The sequence below is a fragment of the Lissotriton helveticus genome, chromosome 5_1 (genome assembly GCF_964261635.1).
Source record: "Lissotriton helveticus chromosome 5_1, aLisHel1.1, whole genome shotgun sequence".
NCBI lineage: Eukaryota > Metazoa > Chordata > Amphibia > Caudata > Salamandridae > Lissotriton > Lissotriton helveticus.
In genome coordinates this window covers 497,454,689-497,477,178 of record NC_136065.1, presented here as the reverse complement: position 1 = coordinate 497,477,178, position 22,490 = coordinate 497,454,689, and the positions used below count along the sequence as shown (strand labels likewise).

The following is a 22,490-nucleotide window of genomic DNA, read 5'->3' as shown; positions in this document are numbered from 1 at the left end:
TAGAGTCGCGGAAACAATAGATAAGTATTTCACTCAGTCAATCGTGCATGCTTCGTTTCTGCAGAGTTGCAGAGAAATAGAGAGACTGGCGTTTTCAATAAAAGGGGTTTATTGAACAGTATTCTTTCTCATGCAATGTACCTAACCTAAGTCTAGTACGAGGGAAGAAGTAAGTATTGTGTAGCATAGGTTTTAGTTTTCTTTGCCAAGAATCTATCCAAGATTTCTCTTAGGTTCTAATCAGCTCCATACCTTAGTTTAGAATGAATGAGGTCTGGTATCTCTGTCTCTGGACTACATTTCCCAACACCCAACAAGGGGAGCTTGGAAACACTGGAGTTGGATTCTCGGCGAGAGAAAGGCAGCCTCTCGGCTTCCTTCGGCACTTGCTGTAGCGAGCTGATTCGGGCAAGTAGATAGTCGAATTGTTCCGAACCACCGTGTCTTGCTAGAGCAAGTGAAGATATATTTATACCTTGAAGGTGTCTAGGAATGCCATAGTTTGATACTAAGTCGGGCATAATAACGTCAGGAAAGAACCCCTAGGGAATAGTCGTTCTATGCAAAGTACATGAGTTCTTGGACAAATCAATAGTCAAGCAAGGGGAAGTTCCCTAACTGCTTAAGCCGATTTTCCAAGAAATCGTTGTGACATTTGGTTACGGGTGGAAGTAGCCTTGCCTGTATTTGGTCTGCATGGGATATGTCTAAATAAGGGCTTGATTTCTATGCCTGTATAAGGGCAATGTGAATTGAAACTATATAAGGGCATGAATCGGGAAAATTCACTCCGTGCCTAAAACGCCACACAACAGGAGGGCCTCGCCCCATAATTCCTTGCAGGCCCGGACCGGCCTGCAAGGGAAGACTGCTGTCTCCCCAGCACGAAAAATGGAAGTCCCTCCCTGAGTCTCATGGGGACTCAAAAGAATAACCCCTCAAGGGAGTTGGAGATGTATGGAGAAGGGCATCCCCTGGAGGTGAAGAGGTGTAATTGCACCAGAACTGCATTTACTAATGTTATTTCTTTCTCGAGGGACTGAAAGTCACATGTGTAATGTGAAGTACATGTGTATGGTGGAATCATAAGCAAAGTGAGATTAGGTTGCCAGACATTCCTGCTAGGGTGTCTGGCTGTATATGATTAATCCTGTGAGTTCATCTGTGATGCCTTTAGGGGCGGTAATTGCAGTGTATTCTAATGATCCACAAATGTGATGAGTGCTGTCATTCTAAAGTGATGCTTAACCATGTATACTTGCTGCGCTTAGGTGAAGAACCCAGACTGTTAGCCCTTAAGATGTAGAGGTGTATACTTCATGGTCAGTAGGAAATGCTCGGTCAGGGTTATGTGTCACAAGGGCAGGTGTGCCTATTTTAAATGCTTGTTCAGGTAATGGATTGGGTCGCCACTGGGATGATTCTAGTGCCCAGGGACCTCGCTCCAGGTAATGTTCAACTAACTGCATTAGGGGGCAAGATGATGTGCATACATGGGAGTGGTGGCACTAGACCCCACCCTCCTGCGGAACGGGGGGAGATGTTATGCAATGTCGCAAAGTAATTCTAACAGCTTATGTATATTTGTAAATTGGTGCATAGTATCTGAAAGAGACACGTTAGTATTAGATTCCTTACCTTAGAATATCCCCAGGCGTCAGACTGGATCCGGAAATTTTTGCGTAGCAGTACCCTTGCGCGTCGGTAGGCGTCGTCTGCGGCTCCGCGTCCGTCGTCGGCGTCGTGGGTGCCGTGATGACGTCGTCGGAGTACTTAGACGCCACCTCCGCGTGCTGACGTCAGTTCTTCTTTTTTCCGCGCCAGCAAGCGCAGATCTGGAAAAAGCAGTAACCCTAGTCAATTTTTGACTAACTTTTTTGATCGTTTTTGATCCTTTCTCGAAGTCTTTCGACTCCGATTGGTGCCGTAGGGATGCCTGGCTTTAAGCACTGCGAGGATTGCGACCGCCTGATGTCGGTCACGGATCCTCACCACCTGTGTTTAACTTGTCTAGGCGTCGATCACGACGACAAGGCCTGCTCCGACTGCCGGGCCCTCTCTTCGAAAGCCAGGCGGGAGCGGTCCCGCAGGCGACCCGAACTCCGGCAGTCGGTCCCGCGTCGCGAGAGGTCTCGGTCCCACGGGAGGTCGAGGGACAGGTCGTGGGCTCGGAGCCACCACAGCTCTGAGGGTAGGCCGCACTCCTCCGGGTCGAAGTCGTCGTCAGGTAAGAGGCACAAGAAGTCCAAGCGGCGTCATCGCTCTTCGGACTCCCCCCGACGCTCGCGTGATGCGGCCGGGGGTTCGGGTGACACCACCCACGGAGCTCCATCCGTCGGAGTCGCGGGCGCCGCGTCTAGCTCCACACCCTCCGGTCACTGGGCTAGACGCAACGCCGGGGGAGATTGAGCACTTCCTCATGGCCATGAGGAAACTCTCTCCTCCGACGGGCTCCGTGGCGCCTCCGGGCCCAGCGGACCCGTCTGGGAACTCTAGCGGGTCGGAGGCTCCGGCCCCGACGCCGTCGGGTGCTTCGGCCCTGACGCCGCCGACGCCGCAGGTTCCCTTTATCCCGACGCCGCCGGGTACAGCGGCCCCGGCGCCTTCGGGCCCGGCGCCGCGGGACCCCACTAGACCGTCTTCGGGATCTGGATCGTCGCCGTTGGACCTTACGACCTCCCCAGCGTCGGACCATCAGGTGTCGCCTCCGGCGCCGTCCTCGGGCGGCAACGTCCCCGATACCCCCTTCATTCCTGTTCAGACGTTGGGACGGCCCCGATGGGCGCCGCTCCAGACGTCGTTTGGGGAGTTTCACTTCTGTGAGCAGGCCCCATTAGTTGAGAACCCTGAGTTTCAGGAGATGGGTGATGAAGAGGATTGGGAGGGGTCTGAGGACCCTCTGACCAGAGAGTGTCGGTCTCATGAGGACTGGGCAGGAGACCTTGGGGAGGCCAGTGGTCTGGACACCTCTCCAGACACTGGTTTTGTCTCCCCTCCTACCGTGGCTTCGGAGGAGGGGGCAACCTACAGTGTGGTGTTGATGAGGGCTGCCAAGGCCTTGGGCCTTGAGCTCCCCGTCGCGGCCGTGAGGACTAATCTCCTCACTGAGGTCCTTAAACCGCAGTCAAGCTCGGCCGAGCCTCTGCTGCCCTTTAATGAGGCCTTGACCGACGTTCTTCTGGGCACTTGGTCCAAGCCCGCTACGGGTTCGCCCGTAGATAGGAACGTGGCCAGACGCCACCGCCCCGGGCGACCCATATTTCCTGTCCACCCACCCTACCCCCGAGAGCCTGGTCATCCAGGCCTCCAATTCCCAGACCGCATTCCCGTCAGCACCGCCGGACAGGGAATCCAAGAGGTACGAGCAGTACGGCAAAAAGATCTTCTCGTCCCTTGGTCTGGGACTGCGGTCTTCCAACACTGCATGCCTCTTGGGCCGCTACACCCACTCTCTGTGGGATACGGTCGCGGAAGTGCTGCCAGAGTGTCCGTTGGAGGTAAGGGCCAAACTCGGCCAAGCCCTTGTGGAAGGCCGGGATGCAGCCAAATATTCTATACGGTGTGGGCTGGATATCACCGACTCACTGGGTAGAGCAATGGCAACGACGGTGGCGGTCAGACGCCACGCCTGGTTGAGGTCCGCCAACTTTTCGGCCGATGTCCAGAACACCTTGATGGACATGCCGTTTGATGGCCGTCGCCTCTTTGGCGACAAGGCAGACCATGCGCTTGAGCGCTTTAAGGACTCCAGGGCTACGGCCAAGTCCTTGGGCCTCTCGGCCCCGCGCCAGCAATCGGCTGCCTTTCCATCCTTTCGTGGCCACGGAAGGGGTGTAACCACACGTGCTGCCAGCCACGCTCCGCAGGGTCATACCCAACGCGGTGGCGGCCGTGGGAACCGCCGTCCCGGCGGTAGGGGACAACGGCGAGGTCAGTCCACACCTTCCCCCCGCAGCATCCGCCTCAAAACCCTCCTAGTCCGTGCTTTCAGGCCCATGTGACGCCAGTGGGGGGCAGGGTTCGCCATCCCCACCTCCACTGGTGCACCATCACTTCGGACAGGTGGGTGCTGCAGATCGTCCGAAGGGGCTACTCCCTCCCCTTCGAGGCGACTCCTCCAGCCATGCCACCGCAGAACCACTGTGTATCGGGGGATCATTTGCGACTTCTGCAGGAGGAGGTTACGGCCCTCTTGGCCAAGGGGGCCATCGAGCGCGTTCCTGGGCCAGAAGTAGGGTGTGGTTGCTACTTACACTACTTTCTGGTACCCAAGAAGGGCAAAGGGGGCCTACGCCCTATCTTGGACCTAAGGAACGTCAACGGCTTCCTCCAGAAGGAGAAGTTCAAGATGCTGACACTGGCTCAGGTCCTAGCTGCCCTGGACCCAGGAGACTGGATGGTAGCGTTGGACTTGCAGGACGCTTATTTCCACATCCCCGTCCTGCCGGCCCACCGGCGCTTCACGGTTGGCCACGAGCACTTTCAGTATACCGTGCTCCCCTTCGGCCTTACCAGCACCCCACGGGTGTTCACAAAGGTGATGGCGGTGGTCGCAGCTCACCTGCGCAGGTTAGGGGTTTCAGTCTTCCCCTACCTCGACGACTGGTTGTTGAAGGCGGGCTCGCCCCAGACAGTCGTCAGCCACCTCCAGACTACGGCAGACCTCCTGCACCGGCTGGGGTTCTCCATCAATGTGCCAAAGTCACACCTGTGCCCCTCTCAGAAGCTCCTTTTCATCGGAGCAGTTCTCGACTCGGCGCGGTTTCGGGTTTATCCACCCGAACAGCGGGTCCGGGATATTCAGGCTCTGATTCCCATCTTTCAGCCGTTATCCCGGGTCTCGGTCAGGTTGACGCTGCGGCTTCTGGGGCTGATGGCCTCCTGCATCCTGCTGGTGCATCACGCCAGGTGGCGGATGCGGGCTCTGCAGTGGGACCTGAAGTTTCAGTGGGCCCAGCATCAGGGCAACCTATCCGACCACGTCCTGATCTCGGAGGGCACTGCGAGACAGCTGTAGTGGTGGCTCACGGACCGCGATTGGGTCAGCGGCAGATCCCTCTCCCTACCCCAACCGGAGCACGTAGTTGTAACGGATGCGTCCCTCCAGGGCTGGGGAGGCCACATGGGAGAGGCGGAGATCAGAGCCCTCTGGTCTCCGGCGGAGGCCCGGCTCCACATCAACCTGTTGGAGTTACGGGCGATTCGTCTAGCACTGAAAGCATTCCTCCCCTCTGTCCGGGGGAGTGTAGTGCAGGTTTTCACGGACAATACCACCGCCATGTGGCACTGCAACAAACAGGGCGGGGTGGGGTCGTGGACCCTTTGCCAGGAGGCTCTGCTCCTCTGGCAATGGCTGGAACACCGGGGCGTGACCCTGGTGGCTCAACACCTGGCAGGTTCTCTGAACGCCAGGACGGACGTGCTCAGGCGTCGGTGCATGATGGATCACGAATGGCGTCTGAACTCGGACGTGGCGAAAGGCCTCTTTCAGCAATGGGGAGAGCCTTGGTTAGATCTATTCGCCACCGAAGAGAACGTGCAATGTCATCAGTTCTGCGCGTTGGAATTTCCAAGGCGGCACTCGCTCGGAGACGCTTTTCGTCGCGAGTGGAGTTGCGGTCTACTGTACGCCTTTCCGCCTATACCACTTCTGCCCAGAGGGCTGAAGAAGATCAAGCGCGACCGGGCCCAAGTCATCCTTGTGGCTCCGGACTGGGCTCGAAGGTACTGGTATCCAGAGCTACTCAGTATGTCAGTCGATCCCCCGGTTCGTCTGCCTCTTCAGGAGGACCTTCTGTCGCAGCAGCAGGGGACGGTCCTCCACCCGAACCTGTCCAGTCTCCACCTCCATGCTTGGAGATTGAGCGGCGACAGTTGAGGCCATTTGACTTGCCTCCTGAAGTCTGTAACGTCATTCTGGCAGCCAGGCGTCCCTCCACAAAGTCGGTATACGCCTGCAGGTGGAACAGATTTGTGGCATGGTGCACAGCAAAGGCTGTGGATCCTCTTGCTGCCCCTCTTTCTGAGGTTATTCTCTTCCTTCTTCCTCTTGCCCAGCAGGGCTCTGCTCTGGGCACTATCAAGGGCTACCTTTCTGCCCTTTCAGCCTTTCTAAGGCTGCCTGATCAACCTTCTTTGTTCAAATCCCCTATTGTAAATAGATTTCTAAAGGGCATCACTCACACATTCCCTCCTGTTCCGTTTGTGATGCCTCAGTGGGACTTGAACCTGGTTCTTACGTTTCTAATGTGCGCTCCCTTTGAGCCACTTCACAACTGTCCTCTTCGCCTTCTTACTTTGAAGACTGCTTTCCTGGTTGCCATCACCTCTGCCAGGAGAGTGAGTGAGCTCCAGGCCCTTTCTTGTACTCCACCTTTCCTTTCTTTCCATCCGGACAAAGTGGTGTTGCGTACCAAACCATCTTTCCTGCCCAAGGTTGTCACGGCCTTCCACATCGGGCAGTCTATCACCTTGCCAACCTTCTTCCCGCCACCGCATCCCTCTAAAGAGGAAGAGCGGCTCCACCGTCTGGACCCAAAACGTGCGCTCTCATTTTACTTGGATCGCACACGCCAGTTCCGGGTGGATGACCAACTCTTTGTTGGTTACGTGGGCGCTAAGAAGGGTAAAGCGGTGCACAAGAGGACCATCTCCCGGTGGATCATCTTGTGTTTCCAGGCATGCATTTCCTTGGCTAGAAAGGAGCCCCCTGTTGGATTACGGACTCATTCCACCCAAGCCACGGCGACTACAACTGCCCTGGGCCGTGGAGTGCCCTTACAAGACATCTGTCAGGCAGCTACGTGGGCATCGCTGCACACGTTTGCAAGACACTACTGCCTGGACAGCCAAGTCCGGAGGGATGGCTTCTTTGGCCGTTCCGTCCTCCAGGACTTTCTGGTGTGATTATTGGTTTGCAGACCCACCACTGGGGTTGGTATTGCTGGGGTGTCTATTCTAAGGTAAGGAATCTAATACTAACGTGTCTCTTTCAGATGCACAAGTTACTACTTGTGTAACGATATATCTGTAAGAGACATTAGTTAGTATTAGATTCCTTACCCATCCTTCCCGTTCTGCGAACCAATATCTAGGGTTAGGGTTACCCCCTTTCAGGGCCCTAGTTTCAATGGCACCAGTGTTGGTTTTTAACATGGCTCTGCGTTTCTGGCGCGGAAAAGCTGTGTCTAAGAACTGATGTCAGCACGCGGAGGCGGCGTCTAAGTACTCCGACGATGTCATCACGGGGCCCACGACGCCGACGACGGATGCGGAGCCGCAGACGACGCCTACCGACGCGCAAGGGTACTGCTACACAAAAATTTCCGGATCCAGTCTGACGCCTGGGGATATTCTAAGGTAAGGAATCTAATACTAACTAATGTCTCTTACAGATATATCGTTACACAAGTAGTAACTTGTGCATTGAGTAGTGTTTGTCTTTATTAAATGTACTCTTACTTTTATAAAGCAAAGTACAGACTGGACAATCAATTATTGAGTGTTATTTCTGCGCACCTGTAATGGCGATTACTAGCCCACACCACCTCCCTTGAGTAAGCCTCAGACTGCTCTGCAACACTACGCTCTGAGAGTCAGGCGCTATAATTGGGTGTTTGATTCCCAGTGAAGGACAGATGTTGTCGTGTTATTTGTGCAGGCCTCACAGATACTGCCTCGTTTTCCAACACCATGTGGCAATGAGGTACTGAAATTTCATTTTAGGAGGTCATTTATCCAGAATTGGGCCATGTCCACATTGTGGAGAACCATGGAACACAATATTTTTTCCCAGAGCTTTTACGTTGCTGAGTTGTTGCACTAATAATGAAATTTGTGCTTAGAAATTGACTTTGAGATTCATGACAGCAGCTCCAACATTCGTTTGAGGGAGGCATACCAGCATGCAGTGCACCAAGTGATTCTACTTAATTGTATTTTCTTTTTTAGTATGACACGTGGGTGGTGCATCGTATATAAACCTTGATATGATACCTGTTTCGCTATTTACGTGCTTAAATGCACATTTATTCTCTGAGATTTTTGTTTTTTTAATGGCCATTTGCTATGTCAATGGCTCCAATTAAATACATTACTCCCACCACAATCTGTATCCTTGAGAAATGGCATGAAAAGCATTGTTACCTAAAACATAGGAAAGAAAAAATGCAAACCGGGATACAGGAAGCAGTGAGATTACTTTTAGGAAACCATCCTGTCTCCATGAGGCTACTTATTTGGAACAGGTGAGTTTCCTTCCATCTAGTACCTGTGAGGCTCAGATTGAAACTTTTCAACATGCCATGTTTTATCAATTTTTCAACACGCCATGTTTTATCAAGTTTGCAGCTCACACATCCACTCTGATACATTGACATATAAGTTGCAGACTAAAATGCCATTTATGCCTTCTACTTCAACATCATTGAAGGTTTGTTTTATATTTCAGGACCTCTTCAGATCACATTTCGACGTCCCATCATCTCCTGACACTAGAGCAAGAACCCTCGAGACAAAGATGATAAAATATTTCTCTGCATTAACTTTAATTCAGGTCTTTACTTGGATTGTCATAATGCAAGTAGCAATTACTGCTTTCCAGAATTGGACTTCCCATTTAAAGATCTCTCTTCTGCAAAGCAGTTGCATTTTTAGTTGTTATCAGGAAGAAGTGAAACTGGATATTCTTTTTTAAAAACAAATATCTTTTTATTGAAAGAATAACAAAACATGGGCATTGCAATAGCGAATCACAAAGCTTTCATCACATAAGAGATACAAAATATTGAAAGTGGGCCTATAAGAACAAGACAGAGCTATGGTTCGGACACAAGGGGATAGTGTCTCATCTTCTGACGGTATCAAGGGAGCCAAACAAATATCCCCCCTATATGCATTCCATTTGCCCCAGATTGAGGACCACTTTTTTGGACATCCCCCTGCAATATATACTGTTTTCTCTCTAAACATGCACCAGTCTAGGTTCTTTTTCCATGTTAACAATGTAGGTGCGACATCCGACCCCCATTTTTTTTGCAATATCCTGTTTCGCGGCTTTGAGGTGGCGAACACCCATCTCAATTAAGTAATCAGTTCGCGAGCACAATACACCGCAACTACCACATCGCAGTAACCTTTACATCGCAAGGCACAGCAACGCTTCGTCGTTTACATCGTATGGCATCGCAACGTAACGTAAGCATCAACAACGCAATGTCAGTGCGATGTCAGTGCGATGTCACTCAAAGAAAGACAAGGAAAACAAATCGAAAAGGCATGCGCGATGTCATAACAAACGCACAAAGAAAGACAAGGAAAACAAAATTAAAAGAATTGCCCTGACAAGGAAAACAAATTTAAAAGACATGCGCGATGTCTTAACAAACGCGCAAAGTGGACAAGGAAAACTAATTTAAAAGACATGCACGATGTCATAACAAACGCGCAAATCGGACAAGGAAAACAAATTTAAAAGACATGCGCGATGTCATAACAAACGCGCATTAAAATCTTTGCAAATTAGAAAGACTTCACACATTATCAGCATGAACGTTTGAGTGACATCGCGAACGTTCATCTTTACATGCATCGTAAAAAAATGACTTCACACATTTCAGCGCGATGCACATTTCAGCGCGATGTAAAATTTAAAAAGACAAGCGCGATGTCATAATAAATGCGCAGTAAAATTGTCACAATGTTAAACATTCCTCTGTTCACCATTACTGCATACATAAATAGCAGTAATGTGGGTGCGTAGATGGATTGATCTATGGATGGACGACTGAAAGGATGGATGGATGGATGGATGGATGGGTGGACGGGTCTAGAATGGGTGGGTGGATGGATGGATGGAAAGGTGGATGCATGCAAGATGGGTGGATGGATGATAGGGTGTGGATGGATGAAGGATGGCTCAATGGATGGATGAAAGAATGTTAAAATTAGGGGGAGTAAGCACCATGTCACGCTCCACCACCAAAAAGTAACTGCAACATTCCTCTGTTCACAATTACTGCATGCATAAATAGCAGTAATGTGGGTGAGTAGATAGATGGATCTATGGATGGACGACTGAAAGCCTGGATGGATGAATGGATGGATGGATGGGTGAAGAATGGGTGGGTGGGTGGATGGATGGAAGGGTGGAAGGGTGGATGCATGCAAGATGGGTGGTTTATGATAGGGTGTGGATGGATGAAGGATGGCTCAATGGATGGATGAAAGAATGTTAAAATTAGGGTGAGTAAGCGCCATGATACGCTCCACCACCAAAAAGTAACTGCAACATTCCGCTGTTCACAATTACTGCATACATAAATAGCAGTAAGGTGGGTGAGTAGATGGATGGATGTATGGATGGACGACTGAAAGGCTGGATGGATGGACGGGTGGACGGGTGAAGAATGGGTGGGTGGATGGAAGGGTGGATGCATGCAAGATGGGCGGATGGATGATAGGGTGTGGATGGATGAAGGATGGGTCAATAGATGGATGAAAGAATGTTAAAATTAGGGGGGTAAGCGCCATGTCACGCTCCACCACCAAAAAGTAACTGCAACATTCCTCTGTTCACAATTACTGCATACATAAATAGCAGTAATGTGTGTGGGTAGATGGATGGATCTATGGATGGACGACTGAAAGACTGGATGGATGGATGGATGGATGGATGGACGAAGAATGGGTTCATGGATGGAAGGGTGGATGCATGCAAGGTGGGTGGATGGATGATAGGGTGTGGATGGATGAAGGATGGGTCAATGGATGGATGGATGGAAGGATGGATGGATGGAAGGGTGGATAGGTGAAAGAAGGGTGGATGGATGAAAGGATGAATGGAAGGGTGGATGGATGAAAAATGGGTGGATGGATGATAGGGTGGATGGATGAAGGATGGGTCAATGGATGGATGAAAGGATGAAAGAAGGGTGGATGGGTGATAGGCTGGATGAATGAAGAATGGGTGGATGGATGGATGGAAGGGTGGATAGGTGAAGAATGGGTGGATGGATGAAAGGATGGATGGAAGGGTGGATGGATGAAAAATGGGTGGATGGATGGATGAAAGGGTGGGTGGATGTGGAAAAGGAAGACTGGTGAGTTTCCCCAGGGGTGGGGAGTCGCCCGCTCCACATTTTGTGGGCTCACAAATTCGCAGGTCTCGTGGCGCTCTTGACAAGTGACGGATATTCATTGTTACCCACCTCATTACTAATTGTCGCATCGACTTTAAAGGATGAAAAGCTGGGAGGAGCAAGGCCACTCTGCGCGCTTGGTGCCTCATTGGTTAATTTTGCCAACTGTATGAAGGCGTGTGAGGGGGTTGTGAGTACTGCTCGGCCTGAAGTGGTTATTTTTAACATGCCTGTAGCGTGAGATTTAAATTATATTACTGCCGAGTTGGAACCGATTCTCTCGAGTTGGTATCCGTAATTAAATTAACAGTGTGGCATTTAAGGAAATAGGCGCAAGACTTCTCGAGTCAGTCTAGTGGCGCGTGCCATCATGAACGTGGCATTTACGCCCCCAAGATGAGATAAGACTCTCTTTAGCTAAGCGTGGAGGCGCGTTTCAAGGGGTGACAGCAACTGGCAATTATGAACGAGAGTCAGGCTGCGAGAGGCATTTTACTTAGGTCAGCGTAGATCCCAGTGAGGCCCAGTGTCACCCAGGTGTTCTCCGCGGTGTTGAGATCTGTGGGCTCCCATATGTTAAGGAGAACCTGTTTAGCCGTGGGAAGTATGTCTTTATTTAGGACTTCCCTGAAAGTTCTATGTATCCCTTGCCAGAACCGTTGGATGTGATCACATTCCCATATGATGTGCATGTACGTGACCACTTGTCCACATCTTCGACGACATTCACCCTCGTCCCCCCTCCCCATGCGTACTAATTGAGGCCCTGTGACATAAATCCTATGAAGGATCTTGAGTTGGACACGTCTCAATCTGGTGGAGATAAACACTTCTCGAGGGAAGGCCACTGCCTCCCGCCATTTGTCCGCATCAATTTCAAGGCCGTCTCTTACCCAACAATCTTTAATGCTCCCAAGGGGGTCAGGGGTATTGTTGATCAGCTTCTTATAAGTAAGAGAGATTGCTTTTTCCGACAAGTAACCTTTGAGGAGCAGATCCTCTAGTGGGGAGGATTCTGGGAGCAATGTGCCCTTCGGGATAGCCTTATATAGGGCATGGCAGATCTGTAAATAGCGGAAGGCTTCTGTATCTGCTAACTTGTGTTGCTGTTGTAGTTTCTGAAACCACCACTTCCCCTGTGGCCCAAAGGTCTCCTATACGAGATATGAGATCCCATTGATCAAAACATTTGGAGATCCTCAAGTGTCCCAGACGATCCGAGTCCCATAATGGAGTGGCCAGGGTTAACTTACCACTCCATCCCGGACTCTTGTGGGCATCACGCCACATCTGTACTGTGTGTCTAGTCGGGCCATTTAGGGGAATTTTCTTGTGGGATGTGTATAATGCTTTAATGTAGTTTCCACCCAGGAGATAGCATATCCTGGGTCATGTGGGCAGCGGTATGTGGCCTGGTTGACGGCAATGAGGTGGGTAGCCCAGTAATAATATTTATTATCCGGGAGGTTTATCCCGCCATCAAATCAGTTGAGGACCACTTTTTTAACTGCTATTCGGGGTCGTCCGTTCCAGAGCAGCTGCCTTTGTAGCCCTTCTATCTCCCTGAAATAACTAGCCGGTATTGGGTTGGGGGCATTCTGTAGTGTGTACAAAAAATGGGGTAGCGACATCATCTTAAAGAGAGCTACCTTTCCGAGGAGAGAGAGAGGCAGTGTCTTCCAAGTGGCCGCCGCAGCCTTTGTAGAGGTGGGCGCAAGTTTCTTTCGAAATGTAGTTTGGGGTCAATAGGGATAAATATTCCCAAATACCGAAAACCACCATCGGCGGTCTGGATGAGACAATCATCGGGCAAACTGGGGGGAGTTCCCTTGAGCACATACATTATGGATTTATCCCAGTTAATCAAAAAAACGGATTGTCTCCCAAAAGCCGTGAAGATATCAAGGATACACCTGAGCGACCTACGGGGGGAGGCTAAAAAAGAAGTATGTCATCCGCATAAAGCGAGATGCGATCCAGTCCGCCGACCATTTCAGCCGGCAAACAACGGGGTCTCGTCGGATCCAGGCCGCTAGGGGCTCCAGGGATAGGGCAAACAATAAGGGTGAGAGTGGGCACCCCTGACGGGTACCTCAGCTTAATTCAAAGATCCTAGAGCGTTTATTGTTAACCACCACTTGCGCCTGAGGTGCTGCATACAGCAGCCGTATCCAGGACATGAAAACAGGCCCAAATCCTAGCTTCTCAAGCACCGCCATTAGATAAGGCCACTCAAGGGTGTCAAAGGCCATTGCGGCATCTAGGGAAAGTATAATTGCGTCCTCCTGGATCGTGTCCACCCTTCCCGATATTCCATGCACTCGTCGCAGGTTAAGGGCTGTGTTTCGTTGAGGCATGAAACCCAATTGGTCCGCGTGTACCAAATTACCGATGACCTTAATGAGCCTAGTAGAAAGTAGTTTGTCAATGATTTTGAACTCCGCATTGAGCAGAGAGATGGGCCTGTACGCAGAGCATTTGTCTTTAGGCTTATTGTTTTTGTGAATTACCACCAAGGAGGCCAGACACTGATCCCGTGGGAGAATGCCTACATGCCTACTTACTTCATACATTGTATTCAGATATGGGGAGAGCAAGTCAGGGCATAGCTTGTACATTTCAATGGGGAGGCCATTGGGACCCACGGCCTTCCCCAGTTTAAGACTACGGATAGCCTGCTCTATCTCATCAGTAGTGATGCTGCTTTCTAAATAGGATTTTTCGTAACTAGATATTCTGTTACACCTTCATCATCCCCAGTAGAATACCTTTACAGATAAAGTAGTAGGCAAACACTATAGTAAAGTTTTTGTGCCATTCAATAAAGACATAAATTATAGCATTTAGGAGGTGTGAGAGAAACTTCTGTCCTTCCTAGTGATTGCCCAGAATTAAGCTCTTCTTTCTGATCTGTTTTTTTTTGTTGGTCCATCTAACAAGCTTAATTTGAAAAATGTTATCAAATTCCTGTTCCAATTGTGCAATGGCAAGAGAATCAAAATAGCCCAACGCTTTAGACCATCATGGATTTGCATCTGGTAGCCTAGATTTGAGAGTAACAAATGCCACTTGTTTACTGGCCAGTTACACCAGTGCAATTTGGGAAATGGCAGTGCTTAGCTGCACTTAATTGACCAGCTCAAATGAAGGGTTCCTTCGATTTTCAGTTCTCTGCTGTAGGGTGTGATGAACGCTACTAAATAGTCCATGCAGATAGCCGTGAATAGTGGACACAGTCATAGAGGTTGCCTTAGGCAACATACATGGCTGTTTAAGTCAAGCTCTAGATATGCCTTTCAGTGTCAAGAATTTTGGCGAGTAGGTGGATCACTTCTTCAAGAGATGTAAGCAGGGCAGATCGATTAGTACAGCAATGGGACCTTCAAATGGTAAGTGAATGTCATCCTGAAAGAAGCAGGTATGCATTTTGGACCAATATGTATGTGATGTCTCAAGGTGGATCATTATTCAGCAAAGTACTGCAAGTGTGAAACAAGACGATTAGGAAGGGAAGGCCTTCCAGGTAACACTGTCCCTCAAAAGGTTAGCCTACTCTGAAAAGAAGAGGTTCCGTTGAGCGATATTTGGCCTCTAAAATTTGGGCTTTTCAGGAAGGCCATGCTCAGTATTTTTCTGGCTACTATCCCACTCTCTGATGTGCCACAAGAAGTCAAGTTTGACCCAGGTCCTTTGACTGTGATGGATCCAGTGCCAGTTGAAACCTACTACCAAGTCAAGCACCTTCTAGACACTTTGCCGGGACAGGAATAACAAATCCCTCAGGTCCCCCTACAGAGGAGAGTTGTTCCTTTTATCATTAATCAATGATTCAGAAATATGGATACTTTTAGTACCAGGTGAAAGCTAATTCGTTGACTGAAATTCTCCAGGTTGCAATGGCAGAGTGTCTGTACTTTTTTTTTTTTTTTTACAATTCTTTTTATTGAAACAAAGCATCAGCAAAAGGCACAGTTACAGAGGATTATGTCATAGCAAATATAACACCTATTGGGGTACAGGGAACAGGAATAAATATATGTCGGAAATTATGGGGATGGGGGTACATCAAAAACAGCATCCCTGGGTGGTACACAAATCTCACCTCTGTATTTATTCCAGGGTCCCCATATCGAAGCCCACTTTCGGGGGTGGCCTCTAGCAACAAAACATACACCAGTCTAGGTTATTTTTCCAGATCTCAAGGGTGGGAGGCTGCGCAGATCCCCATTGCTTGGCAACATTCCTTTTCGCTATCATAAAAGTCAATGTAGCCCACTGTGTTTGTGCAGAGTTGAGGTCAGTGGGTTCCCATATGTTAAGGAGCCATCTCCTCGCCTCTGGTAGTAAAGCGACCCCCAAGACCTCATGTATAGTGTTATGAATCTTGCGCCAGTACTCAGAAATATATTGACACTCCCAGATGATATGGAGGAAAGTCCCCACAATACCACACTTTCGTCTACACAATCCAGTATCATACAGTCCATTGTGAACAAGACAGGGCCCCGTGACATAAACCCTGTGTAGTATTTTTAATTGAACAAGCCGTAGCCTTGCAGAAATGGCGACCACCTTAGGAGAGGACATAGCAGATTGCCAGTCCTCATCATCAAGTTCTATCCCATTCTTGACCCACTTCTCCCTCAACTCCCTAAGTAGATTCGCCCTGTGATTAATCAATTTCTTATAGATCAAGGAGATCGTTTTCTCAGGGAGGTGTCCATCCAAGATTCTATCCTCAAGAGGTGAGGCCTCTGGAAGATCCGCGTACCCAGGCAGAGCCGCCTGTAGCGAATGCCGAATTTGCGCATAGCGGAAATACTCAAAACTCGACAGCTCAAATTCAGCCTGCATTTCCTCAAATGATTTAACCCTCCCCTTGCCCCACATGTCTTTAATGGTGGAAATCCCTATCAGGTCCCATTTATCGAATCCCTTTGTCTTCCAGAGCTTACCCAGCCGCTCCTAATCGAAGAGTGAGGTAGCTAGCGTCAACCTGTCCCTCCAACCCAAAGAGTTTGTGGCATCATGCCAGATACGGACGGCATGCTTAGTCGGCCCCGTCAAGTCTAACCTTGCTGGCTTTGAGTACAATGCTCTATTATAACTGCCTCCAGGGGAAAGCCATCTATCCATGGCATAACCGGGATCTGCAATGGGGCCATACATTCCATGATTGATCGCGGCCAGCTGTGAGGCCCAATAACACCGTTTAATATCTGGGAGGGCAATGCCACCGTCATACCAGAGGAGCGTTAATTTAGCTAAAGCGATACGGCGTCTGCCCTCCCATAGAAGACTACGCTGCAACCCTTCCACCTCATGGAAATAGCTGGCTGGCACTACATCTAGGGTATTTTGAAGAGCATAGAGGAACCGAGGCAATGCCATCATTTTAAAAAGGACCACTCGCCCCAAAAGGGAGAGCGGAAGTTTTCTCCAATTAGCAATATCACCTCGAAGCCTCTGCAAAGGGGAAGGAGGTTCTGGGCATACCGAACTGCGGGGTCAAGAGAGATAAAGATCCCCCGATACTTAAACCCAACTGTACTTATTTGAATGGGACAGTTCCGCGGAGGGACCGGGGTTCCCCTCTAAGGACAAACAACAAGTATTTACCCCAATTGATGGAAAGCCCTGAGTTCTTACCGAAAGAGGCCAGAACATCGCATACAACAATAAGGGACTTCCGGGGAGAGGTCAAATGAAGCAGAATGTCGTCCGCATACAAGGAAACTCGGTCCTCCCAGGCAAGGGACCACCGAATGCCCCGGATAGATGGCTCCCAGTGCAACCAAGCCGCTAGGGGTTCCAAGGCCAACGAGAAAAGAAGAGGTGAGAGAGGGCAACCCTGCCGAGTACCCCGACCAAGACAGAAGGGCGCCGAGACTCGAGTATTAACGTCTATTTGGGCAAGCGGCTCAGTATATAGCAAGCGCACCCAGCTAATAAATTCAGGGCCAAATCCAAATTTAGACAGGACCGCCCACAAATAGGACCATTCTACAGTATCAAAAGTCATAGTGGCATCCAGTGAAACGATTACGGCTGGTTCCTGCAAAGTATGAGCTCTGGCTATAACGCCATGCAACCTACGTACATTTAGGGCCGTGTTCCTATGGGGAATAAAGCCCGACTGGTCCGGATGATTCAGCTTGCTAACCACTTTCACAAGTCTATTAGAGAGAAGTTTGGCCAGAATTTTGGATTCCGCATTCAATAAAGAGATGGGCCCATAAGAGGCACAGTTGGTCTTGGGTTTACCCACCTTATGAATCACAACCACGGACGCAACCTTCTGATCTCTGGGCAGGATACCTTTTTCCCGGGCCTCGACAAACATGGATTTAAGGTAGGGAGAAAGCTTATCAGGTCTGAGCTTGTAGAGTTCAATTGGAAGCCCGTTGGGGCCCAACGCATTACCCGAGTTCAAGGAGCGGATAGCTTGGGCTATTTCGTCAGCCGTTACGGCACTATCCATGAAATCACGATCTTCAGGAGATAGGTGCAGGAGCTGTATATCACGAAGCAATAGGTGAGAATCCTCCTCGGGTCGGTCAGAGACTGAGGTGTAAACATTTTGGAAATGCGCCGCTAAGTTATCGACAATACTCTGTGGATCCGTAAGCAGAGCTCCCTCTGCTGTAACGAGTTCTGGGACGACACAGTCCGCCCAGTCCTTTCTGTCCAACCAGGCTATAAGTTTACCCGCCTTATCCCCGAGATCATAGAGCCTGCCCTGTTGCTCCCTACCAAGAGACCTTGCTCTATCAGTGACTAGTGATGTATAATCATATTGCTTAAGCCTTAAAAGATGTAGCTTAGCTTGTGTTAGCTCATGTTCCAGCTCCCCCTCCAGCTGACCAATCTCAGTCTCTGCATCAACAACCTCTCTATTCCTTTCTTTTTTAGTACCAGCTATCAAAGATAGAGCCTGACCCCTGATGACAGTCTTAAAGGCTTCCCAAAGAGTCATGGAGGAGGACATCGATCCCGCACTTTCCGCAAAATATTCATCTAGGGCCTTAAGAAAGTCTTTACGAAGTTTGGGGTTACGTAGATACCAGGGGTTAATGGGGGCTAACCTACCGGCCGTTCCTGAAGCGATACAAAGCCGAAACCAAAGCGGGAATGATCCGAAATACCCCTTGCGAGATGTACAACCTCAGCGACGTACGCTGCCTGGGCCGCCGGGACAAAACACTAACCCAAACGGGAAAGGCTGTTATGGGCACCGGAGGGAAATGTGTATTGTTTCTGGTCAGGATGGAGCAATCTCCACCCTGATGCGATGGCTACCCGACTTCATCGACGCTAAGGGCTTAGTGGATCTAAGCCCTTAGCGTCGATGAAGTCGGGTAGCCATCGCATGGCGTGCCCCAAATCACACGGGGGATGTCTATCCATAACTCCAGAGACAACCGCATTAAAATCACCACCCAAGATCAAAAGCCCAAACGGCAATTTAAGCAAAAGCTTTTCCAAATCAGCGAATGAGGTACTCTGCATTCCCGGGTGGACATAAACAGACAAGAGGGTAAGAACCTGTACCTCCCACCGTCCCGTAATGGCAACATACCTGCCCCTGTCATCCACCCACGTGGAATCTATCACCAAAGGAAGTGCCTTCCGAAGTAGGATACCCACCCCTCTGGAGCCAGTGCATAGCCCTACATGAATTTCCAACTAAATGCGTTTCTTGAAGCAAAACCACATCTGGTGCCTGGCGTTTAAGATACTGGAGAACCACGCTACATTTATTTTTGTCCCCCAACCCATTCACATTCCAACTCAAAATCTTCAGTTCCCTACCCCCCATCATCATATGTAAAAAAAAGATGTGACAATCCTCTATCTGCTGCATGATAAACAAGTCCAATCTGCTGATGCCATAAACAATCCACCCAACTGGTGAAACAAATTTTCCTCCCCAACACCCCCACCCCGTTGCCCTGCCCATTAGGCTTAGAACTGCCCCTTGAAAAATGCAGGATGCCTGTCACCCTAAACATTCAAAAGAAAGAACAAAAAAAGGTAGTTAGGGGGATAGATCATAGGAGCTCCGGCCAGCACCCAAAAGGACATAGTAATGAGGCCATGAAAAATACGGTCATGCAAACATTATGTCACCCCCCCCCACCCAATGAATCATGGATACCTCTCGCTCAGCCCAACACCAGAATTAAATGAAGTAGGCCTCACAGAGGCATTCAGCACCCGAGAGATGAGAGCAGGGTCAGTTCACCACCACAGGAGGCACCCGCTGCACCCCGGTGGCACTACGAACACCAGGCCATCGTGACGCAATGTCCAATCATGCTCACCATAGAGTGCGTACGTCCAGGGAAGACCAGCGCATCATTCAGTGAGTGCCAAAAATATACACAGCGCCTCCAGAGAATCACACCGAAGGGGAAAGCAACGAAGCAAGAGGGGGGGACTCCCCCATTCGTCCGCTATTGGACAGAGGAGATTATATGAGGCACAGGGTCAGACTGATTTGCATATGGCCATGTCTGAACTGGGGTGGCAGAGTGGGCTAAAGAACGGTGATGGATTAAACCCAGATCAGTTGACTGGGGGTGAGTGCTTGTATTGTCAACGCTCCGTCCATCACCACCTTTGGTTTTGCTTTTTTCGCCAAAAATATACCCAGCGCCTCCAGACAATCACATCGAAGGGGAAGCAACGAAGCAAGAGGGGGGACTCCCCCATTCGTCCGCTGTTGGACAGAGGAGATAATATTCCACAATCCGGGTCTGCCTCCACACCCCACTCTACCGCTGCGACATACAACTTGCACAGAGGGTCCCCACCTTCAGCATCAGACCCAGCACACTCCGTGAATCGAACCTTGAAACAGCAGCACGTGGTACCAGCTGCACCCCCACACTCCAAGGTCCAAGTCAGAGGGGGCGGGGGGAGAGTTACAATGATCCAGCAGCAGCTAAACAGAAGTGACCACAGGGCCAGCCGTCCGCAGCGTTCCACACCACGCCACTCAGCCCGCACCCCCAGCACAGCAGTCAGGTCAGAAAAACCTCAGAAAGGGGGGGGATGGGGGGGGGTGAGGGTCGTCCACCAGGCCACCACGTACAGCAGAGGCACATCAAAAAAACTCAGTCATGCAGAGCCAGCAGCTCCTCACCCACAAGGTCCTCAAATTGCTGCGATGTCCAGACGAAAATGAGGAGAGCGGGGAAGGGGGAGGAAGGGTTCACCCCCGCAGAGCCCTCCTCCACCACACACCAAAGCCCATCAGTGGCGGGGGGGGGAGGAAAAGATCCAAGACCCAAGAGGATCGAGCGCCAAAGTGAGGGGGGGGTGATCCACTCTCTGCCCCTGGACCGGCACTCACAGTAGATGCGGCGTTCGCTCGGGCCGCCTCGCCGAAGCTCCCGCACCTCCGCCGCTTCAATCACCGCTCCACACACGGACACAGGAGCGCAGGGCCACTGCATCCAGCTGCAAGATCTGCAGTGAGCCAGAGCCGGCCTTTACTGCGTTGCGGCCCCCACTTCCGGCTGAGCCGGAAGTCTACGGTGGTCGGACCGGAGCAATCACTGTGGGTGCCGGCTTGAGGCCCACACCAAGTCAGACAGACTCCGCGGCCAGAACACCATCGCAGGAGCTGCAGAAAGCTCCGGGACAGGCGGCAGTCGTTCCGCCACACTCACGGCCCCGGGGATGGCACTCCGGACATCAGGATTGAAGATCAGGATTGATTTGAGGCTGACTAGTCACGGAGCTCCGAGACTACGCGGCCATCTCGGATCGCGCTTGGCCACATCCCCGAGTGTCTGTACTTTTAATGAATAAGAGTAAATGAGCAAGGAAAAGTACATACAGATAGTTGAAGGGGCAACATGCTGAAGTATGTGCATTAGTAGTACTTTTGTAGCAGTAATTTCTTTTAGGAACCAGATTTCAGTCACCAAAATGCCAGTGAATATGGAATAAATCATTTCTACCTACCTAAGAGTGCTGTACTCCCCTAAAGGTGACTTTTCCTAGATATCACATTTTGTAGTTCTAGATGCACCTATTGCTCAGTTGCAGCAGAAGATGGGGACATTTTGTAGTTCTAGATGCACCTATTGCTCAGTTGCAGCACAAGATGGGGAATTTAAAATTGTATTGGAAAATACGTTTAAAAATCAAGTTATCTAATAATGCACCATAAATATTGTGTTGTTAATTGATGAGTCGGAAACTCAGTTGCAATTTAGGAATGTTACCATCCTGCTAAATATGTTGCTTTATGTTTAGGATGGGAGCCGTTTATTGAACCTTGGCCATGTTCCTTATCATGGCAGCAGCAACCAGCCAGCCACCTTCACTCTCCTCGGTTAAAGATCAACGTGACAGCTAGGTATCGGTTGGATATCAACATAACCAGTGTGCTAATGGGTAAGAATTAAAAAACAAACACTGAATATATAGGTATTAAATGCATGTAAACAAAAAGGTCAAACCAGCACTCAATTACATCTTGGGAGAATACCAATACCACTTCACAACTTTAGCCCGCTTAGGTATCTTCACTTAATATGTTATGTCACTACTTGCTAAGAAAATAATGGTAAATCAGATTATTTTTAGTTCTAAGTGAAGCTCGCACACCAGGATGTTAGTTAGTGGACTTTCCTTAAGGAGTACATACTTTAAGTAAAGTTCTGGATGAATTGTATTCCACGGGCATAACATATGATGAGGTATTGTGTAACTTTGTATCTGTTGCATGCAGACAGCCTTAGATGTGTTTTCTTGAGAGCCCTATTATGTACAATACCAACACATACTGTGGGTTTTGGATCATCTCATTGTTGACTTAATTTCCCCCTCCAGCATCTTTACCATCCTTTTTATTTGGATGCCATGTATCCTTACACTGCTTACGTTCAGAGAACTGTTTTTTTTGCTTTGAGCACTCCAAGGGAATGCACGTGTTTTCTTGCTCTGCATCCACCTTCATTCCCTCCCTCTGCACTCTTGCACTCTCTGTGTTGCTCTTCTACCACCAGCTTGTCCGTTGTTTCCTCCACCCCTCCCTGTTCTGCTCAGATTTGTTCATACTCCCATTCCCCTTGGATCCTCTGTTGCTCTCCTGCCCTTCATGATAACTGCTCCTCATTGGTGGCCAAGACTTGCTCCCCAAAACCCTCTGTTCCTCCACTCTCCCCTTTTATATCACTTTTTTAAAGGGCCTAGCTGCTGAAATTTGCTACTGGGCTACTCCTTTCTCAAAAAGTGCTTTTGTATACATTTTTTTATTTCTCTTTCCAAGATGGGCTTCCAAAATCTTGGAATGGTAAATTATAAATCTGAAAGAGCCTATTAGTTATAGATTCC

General features: G+C 49.6%; 1 protein-coding gene across 2 annotated transcripts in view; it reads left to right on the top strand.

Moving 5' to 3' along the window:
* VPS13D (vacuolar protein sorting 13 homolog D) overlaps positions 1–22,490 on the top strand; it is a 2,979,414-nt gene that overhangs the window by 1,177,581 nt on the left and 1,779,343 nt on the right. For both annotated transcript variants that reach the window (XM_078642819.1, XM_078642818.1), the window contains exon 38: positions 21,408–21,548. In XM_078642819.1, the coding sequence (XP_078498945.1) occupies positions 21,408–21,548 (141 nt within the window). The remainder of the gene's footprint in view (positions 1–21,407; positions 21,549–22,490) is intronic.